Source organism: Sander vitreus, chromosome 2 (assembly GCF_031162955.1).
Source record: "Sander vitreus isolate 19-12246 chromosome 2, sanVit1, whole genome shotgun sequence".
NCBI lineage: Eukaryota > Metazoa > Chordata > Actinopteri > Perciformes > Percidae > Sander > Sander vitreus.
In genome coordinates, this window is record NC_135856.1 from 29,585,693 (window position 1) to 29,605,341 (window position 19,649).

Consider the following 19,649-nt stretch of genomic DNA (forward strand, 5'->3'; position numbering starts at 1 on the left):
TAATGCTGAAATTGCTGCCTCAGACCCTCAAAGTAACATCAGTGAAAGTCACTGGCCCATTGAGCACTCAAATTACTTTAAATACAGAGAGCCTGACTTAGTGCGAGTTCGGTGAAGGGACAAAATGTCATTTATATAATAGCAACAAAAAATTAAAGAGATTAAATTAAGAGATTTCCTAGAAGTCGGCGTTAGATTAATTCACGCAAGCTATATTCAAGTACTAATGGAGCCTGGAAAGGATCAGTCTTTTTGATGGATGTGAACCAATTTCTCATGAGAAAAATAAAAATTTAAAATCAATGCATATATATGTTCAATAGAGAGAGCAACACGGATACGTTGAGCAATAAGACTGAGCACAAAAAAAGTGAAAATCGGAATCATTTTAAAAAGATAACCACAGCTATACAGAATGAATGGCTTGAGTGGCACAGACACCAAATACAGACACCAGCTGCCATAGTTGTACCTACTTTGTAGGGCTGCAGGTATGCAACGCCTTCAAGTGAGGCTTCCAGGTAGCAATGGAAACCGAGTTCTCATCAGCCGCATAACTACGCCAAACACACTGCATGCAGAATACACAAAACCAGGAAGAAAAAGGTACAAAGAAAAAAAAAAAAGATTAAAAAAAAAGTAAATACAACAAAAACAAGGCAGAGGAGGGAGTAAGAAGGAAGAAGAGGATGAGGAGAATAGAAAAGAAAAAAAATGAAATAGCTGATTAGTGAAAACCAAACAACAGGTGTGTCACGTCTGTGGCTGGGCGGAGGTCAGGCATGGATACATGCCTGTGGGAAGGCAGGAGGCTCTCATAGTGCCGCCAAGTGGCGTCCAGGTAGGGCTTGGTGCTGTCGGTGGAGTAATAACGCCACGCAGCCTGGTACAACATTGGGACGGACAGGGTGAAGAGAAGGAGGAGACAAGAGGAGGTGGAAGTCAGGAAAGGGGGGGGGGGGTTGGGAGAAATGGAGAAGCATGTGGGAGGAAGGAGGGTGAGAGAGCAGAGGACGAGAAGGAAGTGTACAGAAAAATATATGAGGAGGACAACGTGAGGTCAGCACCGATAAAAGTCAGGGTCAAACAAAAGGTGTGTGTGAAGATCAGGCTGGAAGAGAAGGAAATGTGTGAAGCAGACAAGAGAGGGATAGCAAGAATGGGTTTGCCCAAATGGTGTTTCTGGGCTTAAACTATAGACTGTAAAAATGGTGGACGTAGCACCCGTGACGTCACCACTTGGTTCATGGACTGCTGTTTTGAAGCCTTGAATTTGGTGATACGGACAACGCCATCTTGGTTTTTTGCAACCGGATGTAGCGATTTCTGACGAGAGGGTGAAGCTGGGGAGGATGACGCAACCAAGCCAGTGTTGTTTATGGTTGCAATGGTGCTGTGGTAAACGCTAAAGAGGGAAAGTTGCTGATTTTCAACCCTTCTGAAGCGAGTCATCCAGTGGAGATTTACCGATGGGTAAGCGCTGACCTCCGGGTATTGCCACCATTTATCTGCATGTACAGCAGTACAGAAGATCGACAAACTTTCCCATAAGTTATCAGCTAGCCATAGCTAGCTAGCTTGGTTTGCATAATGGTAAACAAGGCATTTTTAGGCGACCAAATGTTCCATTCAACTTTAATGAAGTGAAAACACACAGTGAGAGGGTCAAAGTTTAAGACAAAAACAAGTTTACGGCTATTTCAATGTCGACAGTGCCATGGTTAGCATTGCTATGCCTCTTAGTGCATTTAATTTACCTTCGAAGCCAGAGCTGGGAATAACGTCACACCCGAGTTAACCGCGTTCCATTAAAACAAGTCGGATTTCACTGTGGAGTTTGCTCTATTCAGATTAGCCATTGTTAGCAATACCAGTTGATTACAACGCATTACGCTGTTTTTGATGCATACAAACAGCGTCGCAAATATCCACAGATAGAACCTTGGACAGAACTGTGTTTAAAACGTATTTAATGATACACAAATAAGACATATATAGATATATAAACTGTATATTACTACAGCTTTCACTACTGTTGATGCAGCCACGTTGGATTTTGAGGTCGGCTGCTCGGGGTACTGCGAGGTGCTCGGAGAAATCCGACTTCAGGGGGCTTGTTTCTGACTTATAACTCGAAAATTCCGACTCCCGAGTACAAATAGAATGCACCATCTGTCCTGATTAAAACACAGTGCCATGGTTAGCATTGCTAAGCCTCTGTCCTGATTGACAGGTCAGCGTGTAGCCACGCCCCTAAAGCATCCCCTGCTTTATTGTCAATTTTTAAAATAAGTGGGACCAAAATTTACTAAATGAACATCGTGCTGTATTGAAGAAGACTTGAAACTAGTGATTAAGACCATAAACCCATTATGAAAATGTTGACTGAGGAAAATAATTAAGTGAGAAGCCATTTTCTCATAGACTTCTATAGAAACAGACTTCTTTTTTGCAACCAGTGGAGTTAAGATACTTTCGCATTGGCTTCACTTTTCAGTCCCAGAAGCTTCATCCATTATTATTACAGTCTATGGGTTTAAACAAAGTGAGGATGAAGGGGCACAGGGCCGGACAGAGTGAAGCTACATGCTATGTGCTTTTTATTGGGTAGTTTCAGGGTTTCAGAGAGTCCACGGAGGTAAGAGGGAAACTGGAGAATGGTAAAATCATTTAAACACATTTTATATTGAGCAGGCATTCAGTTTACTTAGTTGCTGTGGTGTATTGTTTTGAATAACAGCAACAATTCATTATAACAGTTTTTTTTTATTTCCAGCCCAAAAAACAATTGATGTGTGTCAGAGAAACAGTAAGACAGCAGGCTGTCTGCTTTACCTGGATGAGGTAGGCGGCTGGATTTCTCCTTTTCTCAAAGTGCTTCTGTCTGTGCTGCTCCTGGACCTTCAGGGCAAAGCCTGAGCCCAGAATACCCTGTATGATATTAATAGGATGAAATACTGGATGCATGTGTACTCAAGTATAATTGAGCTGCTGAGAAACTACAACAGAAACAAAGAGAAACCACAACAGGTATGAGAACGTCCATTGTGTCTGCATGAAAAATGCCAGGGTCAGGGTAGTATGTATATATATATATATGTATGATATGAAGCTATATATGAACAAATAAACAACCTATGGGAGATGTTTTTGGCGGGAGGACAGCCTCCAAAAGCCGTCTAAGGAGGTAAGGAAAAGTAAATGTATACTAATTTCCATCAATAACATTTTATTTCCTTAAAGCTATAGTGCATAGTTCCTGTCTCCCCCATCAGGAATTCTAAGTAATGCCAAGAAAACTGCCGGAGCATCGACATAATACAAGCCTTCCGTGATCGCGCACCACGCCCGCCCCTCTTCCACGCAGTTGCTAGTAGCCAAGGACCATGGATTAAAAAACATGACGGACTCTTAAGAAGAGGTAATTATCTTCACACCATTTAGTAAACATAGCCAGTGGCGCCGGCAGCCCTTATCCTGTATTTTTTTCTGTGAGACACACAACGCAACTAATGATAATTATGCGTGAATGCGCACAGGAGCAGCAGCTGACAGCAGCTCTGTTCTGCTCTCTGCTGTGTTCACAGTAATAATTGGATCATTACAATATTTCACCAACAACCCATCCACTATTAATCAGAATGTTCATTTTTATGACTCAGCTGATGACAGCTGTCTGCTCTGAGCGCATCCACCTCTCTCTTTCTCTTACAAAACGCTTTAGTAAAATGTTTTCATGATCTGGTCATTATGATATGATAAAAGTACGCTAGGAGCACACTGTCATAAACATTAAAGATTATAAGAACAGCTGATTTCCGGCGCAGTAAACCGTTTCAGAGGGCGGGCGGTTTTTGTGCGTACTTTGAAATAGAATCCTGCCGGCACCAGTCAACATAGCCATACTGAGAAAAAACAGAGAGTTTTGTTTAGCTCATAGGCTTAATTAGCTTTGTATCAACTGGCTTGAATGTAACGGCTGTCCATTAATACAAAAATGGCTGTGCACGATAGCTTTAAAGTAAATATTCCATTCAGGTAATCTTCAAAGGCCAAAGCTTCAACGCTTTACAAATTAATCTGTCAGAATAGCACTGAAACATCTGCCTGCTCTTTGACACCGTAAAAGAACGGATTCAATATAAGAATACTGACTTACAGCTGGCAAGGCAAAGAAGGAGATGCCCAGGAGGGCAAACCCTGCGGACAGCATCCGTCCCGTCCACGTCTTTGGCGTCTTGTCCCCATAACCAATGGTTGTCAGGGTGATCTATGAAAACAAATGACTTATTATCAGGTTCTGAATGATGCCCATAATGAGGCTCTGGCAATGTATACAGATGAAAGAAAATCATCTGGAAAAACAAAATAGATATGACACCAATATAATGCAAGCTCAGAAACTATTTCTTTGATAAAAACAAGTTGCCATTAAACAGCTGAAGGAGGTTGTTTCTTGAAAGATATGTTGCTTTTGGAAGCGTTTTCTAATTAGACACCCTTTATCAACTGAAACTAATTCACAGTTAATACATCGTTTATCAGTGTTGTACACATCAGTTAAAAGCCATTAATAAGAACAGCTTTTGGGTGTTCAGGCTGTGAAAAATCCCCTTTGCTGGTGTTTGTCACGGTTGGGGTTTTCAGTTGTAGTTTTTACTGTTTTCTTGTGTTTATTCATTCCCTGTTTGTGTTGTTTCCCTGTTTGTTTCATGGTTGTGTTATTTTATTAGATCTATTTTAGTTTTGGTTTGTTTACATGATGCTGGGCGCGCCCGCCTCCGTCGCACAAATAATAGGCACATCTCCTGACGCAAGTCACGTAACAATGTGTTTTCAGAGAGTGTCCGAAATCTCGTTTGGATGTTCCTTATATAGTTCACTATTTAATAAACACTATAGGGAATAGTGTGTGAGTGAATGAGGGAAATGTTTCGAACACAGCTATTGTCTGCCCTGCCCTGATGTGTTCCACCTGTTCTTCAGCCCTTATGTCACCTGTCCCTCGTTCCTACCCTCGTTACCTTGTGTATTTAGTCTCTGTGCTTTCTTTGTCTCTTGTCAGTGACTACGTTTACATGCACATAATATTCCACTATTATTCAGAATATGACAATATTCCGAATTTGATACAGGTCATGTAAACTGCATATTCCGGTTGGATATTCTGAATAAGGCCTTTTTCCGAATATAACATTTTCTGATTAAGACATATGGGATATGCCGGTATTATTCAGGTGTTAGAGGCATTATTTGGACATGTATACAGCGCATTCAGAATATGTGTCTCAATCAGGGTTTTTACGCCCAGTTTACGGCCTCTTGCCTGTTTACGGGTTATGGTCAGCTCTGTGCGTTGCTGTGGTTGCTGTACACAAACCAACCAACCAACAGTTTGCAAGGCTGCACACCCGATAAGAAGGAGAAACACAGCTACTTTTAAACATGATTAAAGACTTGGATACCAACAGGTTTTTGGATATGTACAAACATTGCTAGGCCGACCTTTTCAAGAAGCTGGTTGAAGGAATGAAAGAGGGACGCTGTGTTTGCACGCTCCAACAAGTCCACCACCGCTGGCAAACTTTTTTTTTCGGAATATTATGTGCATGCAAACGTAATCACAGCATTTCCTCCCACGAGTTGCTTCTTTGTGGTTTGTGCGTCTCTTAGTTATCAGTGTCTACAGGTTGTTAGTTTTTTGTTTGGATCTCGGTTGCCAGTTTCTTCCTGACTGCTTTAGGACACCTTTTGTTTGTAAGCTGTTTTGTTTATTAAACCTTTAAAATCTACCTGCTGCCTCCTCTCCTTCACACTCTGCACATTTGGGTCCAAGCCTGCCATTCCCTAGACGTGACTGTGTTTCTCCTCGTGCAGCAGGACACTTGCTTTATCCTTCTCTTTAGCTCCTTAATGAATTTAGTTTAACAATCCATTAACATTTACTCAGACTCATTTATTTGAAGGATTTCTTCACAAAAAGTTGTCATTAATGACAAAAGTATCTATAAAGCTTCAGCAAATTATTTATTATTAACAGTGGAAAGCCATAACCTATTAACCCTTATAAGGGCACCTTATCAGAAAGTGTTTTTACTGCTTTGTGCAGCGAAAACAAAATTCCACTCATTGAATTGAGCTGCTGGCAGAGGTTTCTGAAACATTTATTTAATTTAACATTAACTTAACATTAAGAGGGTTCATTTGGAGTCACCTGTGGCAGACTTGAATGAAAATGTTGATCTTGATGTGTCAGTTTTCTTTTAAATTATTAGATTAGTCTAACTAACCTCATATGTTCAGTATTTGCCTTCATTATTTTTGTCTTTTGGTGTGCATAACTGTATTATATTTGCATGTGTTTTTCCTTTTGCATACTGCTTGAGTGCCACATAGAGGCATACTTTAAAATGACGCCTTCAGGCAGTGCAGTGTAACACCTTACACCTTTGACTGACTGCACTGAACCAAAGAGAAGATTACAATGTTTTGATAAAAGAAGGAGCCAGCGAATTAGGTTATAATAAAGGAAGAAACAGAGATAATTCTGATAATGATATGCAGTGATGGTCCTAAGCACATTTGAAGAGAGTTATTCACATGTTCAGCAGGAGGAAAAATAAGCATTTGATGGACTGTATTCACCATTTAATGACAGGAGCTGGCTGTGGGCTGGAACTGCAGATACTGCTTGCAAAACTCCTTGCTTGTCTTCAGTACTCTTTATCTGTCTATCTATCTACACATATATCCATCTATCTAGCTGTTTTGGCAGACTGATTGAATGATTATCTTTCAGACTCTGATTGCCTTGCATGACAAAGGCGGCTGCAGCCATTTGGTATTATTATGATTTTTGGAGGCGGTATGAAAATGGTGTTTAATGGAGCCATGCAGGGCTAATGTTTATGGAGGAGCTGTCAATGCTCAGAGGCAATGACAGACTGAACAGGAGAAAAATATTAGTGTCCAATGCAGGACCAATTTCTGTGAAGAGGTAACAGTGCTGAGTTGTTACGAGTAACTTTGAGATCTCCTTTTGCCCAGGAAACCATACTGTGGCTGTGAAAAGAAATCAATTCAAGAAATCTAACAGATAGCTACATATATTGGAGGTGGAATGAAAACGTGTCAGGCAGTTACTAAAATATTCATTACCATTAGGGATGCACAACATATTGTTTTTTTTAATCGTCATCGCGATATCAACTGGCGCAATAAACGCATCACGAAAGGCTGCGACAAGTCGCAAAAAACACTCCGAGATTTTTTGTGTTAGTTGAAAGAAAATATCGGTAGAAAACTGCACTTTATAATGTAACTGTCATTCTTTTTTTAGTGGTGGATTTTATATTCACTTATATGTTCAATTTGTTCAACAAAAGAAGGTTGGAAATTATTTCCTTTCATTTGTTTTAAAGGTCCAATGTGCAGGAATTTCTCCCATCTAGCGTTGAGATCATATATCGCAATCAACTCTCTCGCACCACGTGTTACAGCTACGGTAGCCTTCACGCTTCAAAAAGCCGGTCTCTTGCTCTTTTCAATATATTTTTCATTTTTCTGGGCGAAGAAGAAGACTCCTATTCCTGAAATTTGGATTTTGAATACGTGTGGTCCTCCATGTTTCCTTCTTCAAACTTGCCAGGGCCGTGAAGCTACGATACCCATTATCAGCATTAGCAGCACCTGTGAGTTTATCATGTGACAGCGAAAGCGCGAAAGGCGGAGCCGTATGTCCTGTATGTCCGTTACCGGCTAACGTATTTCAAGATGGCGCATGAATATGGAGCGTCTACCCCAGTTCATGTGAATGCAAATGTAAAATTTCAAGCCAATAGGAATACTTGGAATTAATAGTGGTGGTAAATATTCATGAAAAAGGACAAGTTTGTGAACAAAGATTTTGATAATGAACAACTAAACAAGTTACACACTGGACCTTTAAATTCAACAAGCTTTGTTGTACTGAAAGCAGCAGAACTGAGAACACTTTAATATGTTTATTTATCGCAAGTAATATCATTATCGCGATATTTAAAACATTATCACGCTCATGTCGTGCAGCCCTACTTTCCATTAGGAGTTCTTAATGAATCCTGGCAAGCAGAGCTACAGATCTTCCCCCAGACTCACCGTGCCCCACCACAACGCATCAGCGTAGGTAGCAAACTCATCGTTGGACTTGGTCTCCACGAGGTAGACGAGGAACGAAGAGAAGATGAGAACCAAGAAGCCGATGTACCAGGCGGTTACCAGCTCCTGCAGACAGAGGGGAGATGTTTTTTGATCATGCACAACAAAACAAAAATGCATTAATTAAATCCCCCTTTCAATACCACGGATATAGTGCCAGTCAGCCAGCAATGCCAAAACACTTATTTATGAACGTTAATAATCAATGGAAGAAAGGCCCCCTTTTGAAAACTATTATCCATCCATCCATCCATCCATCTTCATCCGCTTATCCGGGGTCGGGTCGCGGGGGTAGCAGCTCCAGCAGGGGACCCCAAACTTCCCTTTCCCGGGCCACATTAACCAGCTCCGACTGGGGGATCCCGAGGCGTTCCCAGGCCAGGTTGGAGATATAATCCCTCCACCTAGTCCTGGGTCTCCCCCGAGGCCTCCTCCCAGCTGGACGTGCCTGGAACACCTCCAAAACTATTATATATATATATATATATATATATATATATATATATATATATATATATATATATAAAATTATCTACAGTGGCACAAAAAAAACTTACAAAACATCCTCGCTGCATCACAGTCTTACATTATGTGGCCCTTTCAATGTGATGTTGGCTATTCAGTTTGAATGTGCAGCTTTGCTACGAGCAAAGAAGAACTATGTCAGTGACAATGACCTGTCCTGGCTTCTGTGTGGTAATACTGATCTAAGCAGTGAAAAGAAGTTGATGGATCTGTGTGGGTTGATCCGAGGCGGAGGACAAAGAGAGGAGAGTGAGTTATGGAAAGAAAGGCAAGAAATGGCAAAAAAAGAGTAGGCCAGAGAGTAAAAGCTCTAAATCTTTCAATACCACCACTGAGTCTAATACTTCAAGTTCCAAAACACTTTTTATTACCTTTCTATATTAAATCATATAACATTTGGTAATTACACGTTGAACTGGTTATGCTTAATCTAATTTCATGACAATACTCATGTTCTCATCTTTGATTTAAATTAGTACTCTGCATGTAAACTTACTACAACCAATATCTACAGCAGCAGTAGTTGAAGAAGTATTTAGATCCTTTACTTCAGTAAAAGTACACTTTTTTTGCTGGTAAAACAGGACCTCACACTACTGCGTGACACAAGTACTTCAAATTTGTACTTAATAACAGTACTTGAGTAAATCTGCCCTGCAAAGGCAAAAGGCAGTAACTTCGTTTCGAGCTAATGATATTTTTGGGACACTTAAGACATCCTTTATCATGTGGATGAGTATCTTGAGTCAATTTCGTTGTTGTTTTCGAGAAAATAAAGGGTTGTGTTAACAGTAACTTCCTAGCCTGGATGCCAGTCGAACTTAGCCCCGCCCACAACATTTGAGGTCGGGAAGTTCGGTCTGGACTTCAGTTGAGGAGCAACTATGCTCGAACCAGAGCTGTTTGGACCAATCAAACTGTCAGGGCTTGCTTTATACGATGATGGACAGATGATCAAATTTGTTTACAACAAAGATGGCTGCCGCTGGAGAATTGAGATGTGTAGATTCCACCATCGCGTCTGTTATAGAAGATATTGACAGCGCATTCATTTTCAAAGAGGAACAGAGAACCGCGATCACGTATGTATACACATTGCCACACCCGTCCGCACGACACGGAAACTTCCGCCTCTGCCTTTGCTCTGTTGAAGCCTGCCTTTGACTTGCAGCTTCCGTGACGTCTGTCTCCGTTGCTCCGATTGGTTGAAGGTCTATCCAATTGAGCGCAGAGGCATTTTCTTTCCTGGTTCGGTTGAAACACGCCCCATAATCACAGCCCAATGGAGCAGTATCAGACTCATATTCTGACTAGAATCTGAGTATGACGACGTCAGGCTAGTAACTTCCAAAAGCCCAGGAGAAACTAAGGCAGAACACCGTAACACCAGTTATCGCTTTTGACTTTATTTTGGAACGCTCAAATTGAGTTAGGGTACAGGATAGCAATAAGTAGATGGCTATATAAGTAATTGTAAATCATCAAAAATATATAATACCAAATATTGATAATGTGGAAGTTAATGCCTTTTACCTTGGCGTGACTTCTCACTTTTTGCAGACAATACAAAGGCAGAGTATAGTAACTTCAAACTAGAGGTCAAAAGTCAAAAAGTCAAGTTTGAGCTTCAGATTGTTTATGTAGATACATTTCATTACTAAAACATCTCATTGCCAGATTTCCAGTGCCCTACCTATAATTAATTTGGCTGGACAACTAAAAAACTTTAAAGTAATTTTTCTAAGTTCCACACTCTAGCGAGTTAAGGTCTTTTTTCCTTTGTAGGGCAGAAATGTACTTAGTTACATTCCACCGCAGTATGTGGCAACTCGGTGGTGTAGCAATTTCACGACATCACACTGGAGCTTACAAAGTCATGATGCTATGTTGCAGCAATTATCAGCAAGAATCCTTGTCAGCTCCCAGGGATCTTGTCCTATAGCTTACGACCACAACAACAACTAGTGTGTATGGGCCATTGATCTGCAGCAGCCCACCTTGCTGTGTGCGTAGACCACAGAGCCCAGCAGCTTCCAGGTGCCTCCTCTTCTGTCCATTCGCACCATGCGTAGGATCTGCAGGAAGCGCAGGCTCCGCAGCACAGAGGTGGCGAAGATGTTGCTCTGGCTCCCCGCCGACACGACCGCCACTGATGCAATCAGCACTATGATGTCTGGAGGGCACAGAGGAAATACACACAGGAGGCAACTCGTTATGACTCAACCCTGGAATCCAAATACAGTGTTATCTGGCGTCATGTTCATACATTTAAGTTTTTTTTAAGATTTTTTTTTTTTTTTCATTTAAGGCCTTTATTTGATGGGAAAGCTTTGACATGAAACTGGAGAGAGAAAGGGGGAATGACATGCAGCAAAGGGCCACAAAGGTGGGAATTAAATCTACAGCCGCTGTGGTGAGGACTGAGCCTCTGTACATGTGGCGCACGCTCTACCAGGTGAGCTATCCAGGCATCATACATTTTAGTTTTATAAATGTCCTAGTATATTTTACTTAATGGGAATAATATTTTAGGACATGTCTTCTGCTGTGTTATTTTGTATACCTGTGCTTTTATCCGGCATTTTGCATTTTAAAACTTTTTTGTCATCTTTGTGTTTATATCTTTTATTTTCATTATATGTCTTGCATTGTCGATGAACACTCATGTAATTCAGGCCAGCTGAGCTCATTACATTTGAGCGTGGACTCAAATTATTGGTTTAAGACTCTGTGATGCAAATGCAACATTTGTATCACCCAACTACTGGGAAACAACAGTGATTCCCCCCCCCCTGGATAAAGTTCTATAAATACAATGCTACACGCTTACGAACATCAAAAATAAATCGAAAAGACTTGTCATAGGAGCAGAGAAGTGTTCCCCCCAATAGCTTAAAAGTCCAACCTAAAGGCAAGTATATCATACTAATATTGATCTCAATGTGAGACTGGCCCATTAAACAGACAGGCAGGATGCTCATCCAAGCCTGGAGGTCAGAATATGTGGGACTGGCTTGATGTCTATCATGTTGCTGCAATAACAGCAACTCACTGTGGTCACCTCCCTCTCACCCCTCACTGTGGTAAATTATCCCAACAAAGCTTCCATGTTCCTGGAGCTGACATAATCCACCATGGGCGAAAACAGTACAACAATGTATTGTGTACTCTTCCTATATGCACTTATATGTTCGGATAAGTCGCCCGGCAACCACATTGATATTTGTGTGGACACAAACAGGACAGTGGGGAAGAAATCTTTGATGTAAATGTACAGCTCAATTCTCACAGTATCTTACTGTTTTAATGTTAATTTTATGCAGGATCATGCATTCTGGGAGAAAATAATATTATAGCACTCTCTGTGAATGTTACAGATTACAGGTATTTACTGTAATAAAGGAAAAGGCAGGAATTACACTGCAGCCAGTACATTACTGTAAATTCAAATAATACAGTAAGAAACTGTATGTCTATTTACAGAAAAACATTTTTTTTTTTAAAACAGTATGCTTACTGTAAATAAACAGTAGTTTACTGGCGAAGCTGCTGCCAGTATATTACTGTAAATTTACGGTGAAAAGCTTTACAGTGATAGGCTATATCGCACTGCGAACTGCACTGCATGTCACTGAGATTATAACCTCTACAGCAGAGATCTTCAACAGGGGGTCTGTGACACCTAGGGGGTCCTCAAAGTTAGTGCAGCAGGGGCCACCAAATTATGTTTAAAAAATCATTTTTTGAAAATTAAATTTTTTTTTTTTTTTTTAAATATGTCTGAAAATCTACATTAATTTCAATTAAAATATTAAAAGCAAAGATAAATTAGCCTATTTGTGAAAACAACATTTAATTTACACATTAAATATATGCTTACTAGGTAAGGTAGCCACTATGGTAGCCATAGAGTTAAGCTTAAGGATTCACTGTGCTTTCTCTGTGCTTTCCACATGTATGTTTAACATTAAAGTGCTCATATTATGCTCATTTTCAGGTTCATAATTGTATTAAGAGGTTGTACCAGAACAGGTTTATGTGGTTTAATTTTCAGAAAACACCATATATTTGTTGTACTGCACATTGCTGCAGCTCCTCTTTTCACCCTGTGTGTTGAGCTCTCTGTTTTAGCTACAGAGTGAGACATGTCACTTCTGTCCCATCTTTGTTGGGCATCGCACATGCGCAGTACGTACTGCTAGCTAGTCAGTTGCAGAGTATGAGGGAGTGCCACGCTAGCAGCTAGGCAAGCATTATAATGTGTGTTACAAAGTGACGCACGTTCGTCACGGAAGTAAAGGCTGGACTACAACAGAGCTGTTTGGAGCAGTTTGTGAACAGTGTTTTCTGTTGGAGATGGTAAGTCCCTTTGGGGTGGACTTTGGGCTTTTTGACTTTGTAAACCTATAAACCAGTCCCTCCAGAAAAACGTGATAACGCATAATCAGCCAAAGTCCACATATTTATGCAGGGGCCGCATTTTTTCAAATACGCCGCACTTTCGTTTTTGCAAGTTCCTGCAATTTCATCGCATAAAATTGCACAACTATCCCGCATATTCCATCGCATTTTTTAAGAAAACATGCCGCATAATCAAGGATTTTTGCCTGCAACAATCACAAAAAAAAAACGCATTTTTCTGGAAGGACTGTATAAATGTGCACAAAAAAGATATATAACACAATAAAGGAAAGGGAAAAAGCCAAAAAGCATAATATGAGCACTTTAAAACATGATGTATAAAATGTATACATTTCCATTCATTTTCATCCATTCGGCCCAATTGTATACAGTATACTGTATGCAGAAGGGGCTCCCTACTCGGTCCCTCTTTCAGCTTAGGGGTCCCTGGCATAAAAAAACGTTGAAGACCCCTGCTCTACAGGTTTCAGATTTCAGAAAGGTGCAGTAAGTGATTCTGCGCAAAGATTGTTGATGTTTGAACTCAACTGCCAAACAAATACAACCCCCCCTTCAGAAGCTCCACCCCCCAGATTTACAATCAGATAACTACTGGCCGGCCGGCATATTCCCATGCTGCCCCCCCCACCATCAACTGTCGCCGCCATGTCGATTGGCTGGAATAGTGCTTTATGGCTCGTGCGCTCCTTTCTGTTCGTTTTCCATTTATACAGCCAGGGTGGTGGATTAACACCGGATTGTTTTCAGCGCACACTGAAAATAGACCTTGAGGAGATATTCAGTGAATTTGACAAAAAGTGTATTGGATTAACATCACTTACGATACCTTTAAGTAGTAATCCCGGGACACAAACACCTGTTTCCTGGGTGAAAGTCTTGTGTTTATTGTGGGACACGAACTCCACTCCCCCTCATAAAAGCCGTGTTTTATGACACACGCATCCACCCCGACCAGAGCGTTCTTATACAGTGCATTACTTTCCGTGGCTAGAACAAATGGTTCATGAGAACAGCCTGCAGGCTGACTCTGATCAGAGGAAGTCCTCACAGAAACCACACTGATCAAATGAATAAAACCAAACCCACAAATAACACAGACAACTAAAGTAACAAGCTCCTATGACTCAAGAAATAACAGCCCTTTGCTCCTCTCACAAACAGATCGTCCATTTCAATGACGCGCCATGTGAAACTGTACTCTTGAGTAGTGTTATCTAGTTCCCTCTGTGCAAGAGGTTTTTCCTCATATTAGAACCATCTCTTCATCTCCTGTCCTTCTGACGAACCCGTTTTTTGAGAGAAAATGCTGACCAAGGTGTGTCTAATGGCTTCTCTTATAAACCATGAACCACTTGACCCATAGTGGGAAGAGGGAAAAGGGGGAAAAGTCAGCAGCAACACCATGACAAATACATGAATGACTCTCTGGAGATGAAAGTCTCCGGTTCACTACCTTTGAAGGTGTAGAGAGAAAAATGTGAGGAAAGTGATTGACAGAAGGACGTATGTGGCCAACAAACCTCCATTAAATCCTCGTGTTTCGATCGCATTCTGAGGTGGCATTGAGGCATGTGTCAGGGTTCTGAATTCATTTTTAAAATTTGCGAGGGGGGCATGTTCAAAAAAGGTAAAAAAGGGTGTCAGGTAGCTCTTGAAGTTGCAGTCAGATAGTATTTTTCTGAGCAAATTGTTTTAGAATGGTGTAGCAAAAAAAAAACAGGCAGGACCAGAGACAGGGTGGGTAGGGTTGTAGTTGCAAACTGCTGGAGCTAACATGGCTAGCAGGCTTACAGCATTCCACAGTTGTAAATGAGGCTACATTTACATTGCTACGTTTTGGTTTTTAAGCGTAGTTTGGAGCCAAAAGCGATCTTCATGCACACAAGTGATTTTAGCTCCAGTAGAAGAACTAATCTGCATTTAAACTAACATGCCCAAACCGCATATCTCATCAACATTTTAGTATACTGGACATGTGCGTGCCGGGGTAAACAGGAGGCAGCGTGTATACGCAGCCCGTTGCTGGTAGTTGCCATGGTAACATTAGTAGCTTAGTCTCAGAGACCGGGACGTCATGACCCAGTCAGGCGGTGAAACGTTGGCGTCAGTGTCGGTGTTGCCAAAGGTCTCCGTTTGCGGCCGTTGAGACTGCAGCAACAATCCCGCAGATTCCAAACCTAAACGGGGTCAGAAGTGTTTTCAAATGTCTCCGGTTTAGGGGCTCTGAAACGCCACAGCACGGGGAATGCGAGGTGTAAACGTAGCAAAGCATATTCGTTTTTAAACCAAAACGTAGCAATGTAAATGTAGACTGATACAGCCTTTTATCAAACACTTTACTGTTATGAACCCCTATCAGTGTCAATGCGCTCATATTCTGGCTCAACAGATGTACAGTGCTGGGATAAAGCACCCAGCGCATGTCCCTTCCCTTCTGCTTTTGGGGCTTAACGCAGAGAAATACAAACAAGACAAAGAGTGTTTCCCCCTATCCCAGAATAGATAGGCACTGTAGCCAGACCTATCTCCACAGCGCTGACAAAGTGCTGGCCCCTCATACGAATATGTCTTGCTCCGTTCTTCATTGAAATGAACGAGGCGCGAAATCCAGGGTCATTGCATTACAACTTCCATGCCAGGTCAATGCCAACGTCTAGGTTTGTCAATAAAAATGTGTATTCTGGGGTGAACTAGCTCACCCAGTAGAGTGTGTGCCCCATGTAGGCTGAGTCCTTGGCAGCGGCCGCGGCGTGGAATCCTACCCTCGGCCCGTTGTTGCATGTCGCCCCCCCTCTCTCTCCCCTTTCCTGTATTTAAACTGTCCTGTCAATAAAAGCCCAAAAAATAATCTTAAAAAAATAAATAGTGTATTCTCCAAGCCCAAGCTGAAACACAATCATCAGGGTTGTTTTCTTAGATGTAAGAAAGTAATCCAGAGCCAAGGAAAACACACAGAAAATTAAACTTGTGTTTGCGTCTGTTCATTCGCCTTTAAGTCATGAACAAACATATGAAAGGCCAGGGGCAAATTCTACAACACGTATGCATGTACATTTGCTGCCTATAACAAGAAACAAAATTAAGAAAAAAGAAGGAATTTATATAGTTTTCGAATCAGAATTTTACGATGAGCTGTTTGTTGATTTTAAAACAACATACACTCCCGTTTAAAAGTTTGTATAAAAACAGTATAGTTCAGACACCAAATGTGTGTGATTGGTAATACTGCATCATTTTGATTGTAAAGACAATTTATGTTTTTTCATCTTTATCTTGTATCTGTCAAAGCCACAAACACATGTTCTTGGGATTCTTGAAAGGCACTATATAAATAAAAGTTATTATTATATTATTATAAGGACGTTTTTTCCTCGTCACTGTCGCACCAAATGCTTGCTCTTGGGGGGGGTCTAGTGTGGTCTAGACCTACTCTATCTGTAAAGTGTCCTGTGTACCTGCATCTCCTCCATCTGCCTTCTGAGTCCAAGTCATTTTCTCTTTCATTTTCTCACTTTATCCCATTATCTCGCTCATTTGTTCACGCTCTCTTTCACATTCTCCCAGCCTTTCTATCAATTACTTTATTTTCGCCCTTTGGTTATGCTCCTTTTCGCACAGCGCTGGCAAACTACAGCACCCGCTACAAAGTGTGACGATGGGAGCACACGGCACCCTGCATAAACTCTATGCCCTGCTCTCCCTCCCTCCCTCCCTCGAGCACCCTAATTTCCAAGAATGAGCCGAGAGATCCATGTCTAAACAGTGGAAAGAATAAAAAAGTCGGCTAATGCAACCTCATTACGTAAATGCTCTCTGTTCTTATGAGCTCTGACCACAACTGTAAATGGCACGAGCAAACTATGGCCAATAGCGTGCTGTGGAACCCTGCTTACGTCTTTCATCAGACGCCATTAACAGAAAGCACAACTGAGGTCCACTAGAGGGCTAGTGGAAGGCAACCGAAAGGTGAAACAATGAAGGAGAGGAAATGGTACTCCTGCTGGAAAAGCTAGCTTTTTGTTTTGGGAGGGGGGGTGGAATTTTCTGTGTCTGTTTCCACAAAACAGACTCAACAAAAGGGTGTGCTCCTTATCATAACTCACCTATGACGCAGAAAGGCTTCCTGGCAAAGCGAAGTCGTCCCTGCCATCCTCTGTAGCGACAGCAGCATCCCGCCGACCAGATACGGATGATGTACTCCATCCCAAACACCACAATCATCACAAACTCCTGTTCAAAAAGACAGAAGCAATAGCTATTGGCAGTGTGTTCGTAATGGTTAAAGAAGATACTAATGTTACTTTCCAGGAATTATATGTTAGTCATTACTTGTCAGTGTGGATTACAAATAGGCCTACATTATCATGTATTTTTATACCATTATTATTTATATCATTAACGCAATGTTGTTCTCGTTAAAATGAACGCCAGGTTGACAAAGTATTTTATCTGATGCGTCTGTTAATGTGCACACATTGATTCAGCTCCCATTAGATAAAAACAGTGATGCAATTAGTGCAGTGCAATTTTCAATTGAAATTGTAGCAGCAGGTGTAATCATGTGCCGTAAAAGCTCGACTAAAAAAGTGACCTCCCCTTTCAGTTATAGGCTTTTGAAAAATATTTTTGCTCTTGTTGCCACTAGTAACTCCTTCTCTCCTTCCTGACTTTCTTTATGAGGGTAACTTTGAATTCCATTTAGTAGGGATAGACCGAAACTGATAATTAGTAGTTAATAAAACTGATAACCATTTGGAACCGATATGCATATACAGTGAAAATGAAAATCTTTAAGTCAAAATTAAGATTTTGGAATGTTACAAAATCCAACATAAAACTTTGTTTAGATGCTTTAAGCAATTATTTAATAAGTCAGAAACTTTCAACATAATACCCAGTAAAAGATCAAGAGTCAGATCTTGAGCCCCGTGGGCGGGACATTAAGTCAGACTCAGTGGTGTGTGAAACTGAAGCAGAGGGACAGACACAGAGCTGTAACGGAGCCAAAGTAGAACACTTTTTAATTCATTAACCTTATCGGTTATCGGGCAAATAAAATGCAGATATAGATAATCTGCAAACTGCCCAAAAACAAGCCGGTAGTCTATCCCAACCATTTAGTGTTACTGGAATTTCCGTTACAGTTTCCGTAAAGTTTCCAGTTTAAGGGGGGGCAAAAATGAGCCACTGATCTAGAAGTCTAGTTCTGAAAATTTAATATAGAGGAGGTACTCTTTGTAATCTAATTCAGTACTTAATATTTCCCTTCTGAACTGTTAAATCACAATTAGCTCGAGTCACTCTGCTCAAGTTTTCTATTTATACATTATTCCATTTTCTACTTCAATATATGCAGTTAGGGGCTCTGGCTACTATTGAGAACACTTCAGAACCACTACAGGCTGAAAACCAGTGACCTCTGGAGTTCCACAGGGATCTGTGCTCGACCCTTCACTTTTTGGTATCTATATAAATGATTTACCAAATGTGATACAATCTGATGCATATCTTTTTGCGGACGATACAAAAATATTTAGGATAATTAACAAGGACACTGACATATCCCATCTTCAAGATGGTCTCCGTAGCATGAGTAATTAGTATGACCGATAGTTACTAAAATGAAATCCAGATAAATGTAAACATTCACAAACTGTGAATTTGAATGCTAATGTTAATTATACAGTTGGAGATTTGGTGATTTAGCAAGTGGAAGTGGAAAAGGATATAGGTGTAGTGGTTGATAGTTCACTTGAATTTCACATGCACATTTCAGAAAAGAATTATAAAGGCAAACTCTATGCTAGCAATCTTTTTCAATGTATGCAAGGAAATAATTTTACCATTATAAAAATCCTTGGTGAGATCTCATCTTGAATTTGCAAGTTCAGTCTGGTGTCCTTATAAATTAAAATATATAAAACAATTAAGAAAGTTTAGAAGAGCTACTGAACTAATTCTTGGTCTGAAAGAGAGGTCATATAAGGTGAGGTTAAAATGTTTACAATTACCAACTTGCATACAGCAGACACAGAGGAGACATAATTGAGGTCTATAAGCTTGTTCACAGAACATATGATATCACAGCCGAGCCAGTCATCCACTTTTGGAATAATAGGTATGATTTAAAAGGGAACTCATAAAATGATTCCCACTAAAGTGTTGCTCTGAAAAGAGAGAAAAAAAACCTTCACACTTTGTGCAGTAAAAGCATAGAACGAGCTTCCAGAAAATGTAGTGCAGGCTCCTTCAGTTAACTCTTTAAAAAATAGATACATTCTGGTCAGCATGTATATTTTGTATTTTTTTGTTGTATAGTTTGTTTGTTGTAGTTTTAGTGTTAATTACAGTAAATCTCATTAAATGTCATGTCTAGTCTACCATTGACACGTACACATGGTGGGTATTTACATGCTGATTTCAGTCATTTTAGACACATTTTACTACCTTTAGGCCCAAAAAGTAAAACATTTAGTATTTACCCAAAACAATGTTATTCCTGGCAG

The 19,649-nt window shown here is 40.6% G+C and overlaps 1 protein-coding gene across 4 annotated transcripts in view; it reads right to left on the reverse strand.

The window, feature by feature from the left end:
* The window catches only part of LOC144527125 (potassium voltage-gated channel subfamily KQT member 5-like), a 172,945-nt gene that overhangs the window by 27,722 nt on the left and 125,574 nt on the right, over positions 1–19,649 (reverse strand). For all 4 annotated transcript variants that reach the window (XM_078265016.1, XM_078265024.1, XM_078265033.1 and 1 more), the window contains exons 3-8: positions 17,247–17,373; positions 10,719–10,894; positions 8,137–8,262; positions 4,160–4,270; positions 2,836–2,931; positions 477–571 (exon numbers count right to left, since the gene is read on the reverse strand). In XM_078265016.1, the coding sequence (XP_078121142.1) occupies positions 477–571; positions 2,836–2,931; positions 4,160–4,270; positions 8,137–8,262; positions 10,719–10,894; positions 17,247–17,373 (731 nt within the window). The remainder of the gene's footprint in view (positions 1–476; positions 572–2,835; positions 2,932–4,159; positions 4,271–8,136; positions 8,263–10,718; positions 10,895–17,246; positions 17,374–19,649) is intronic.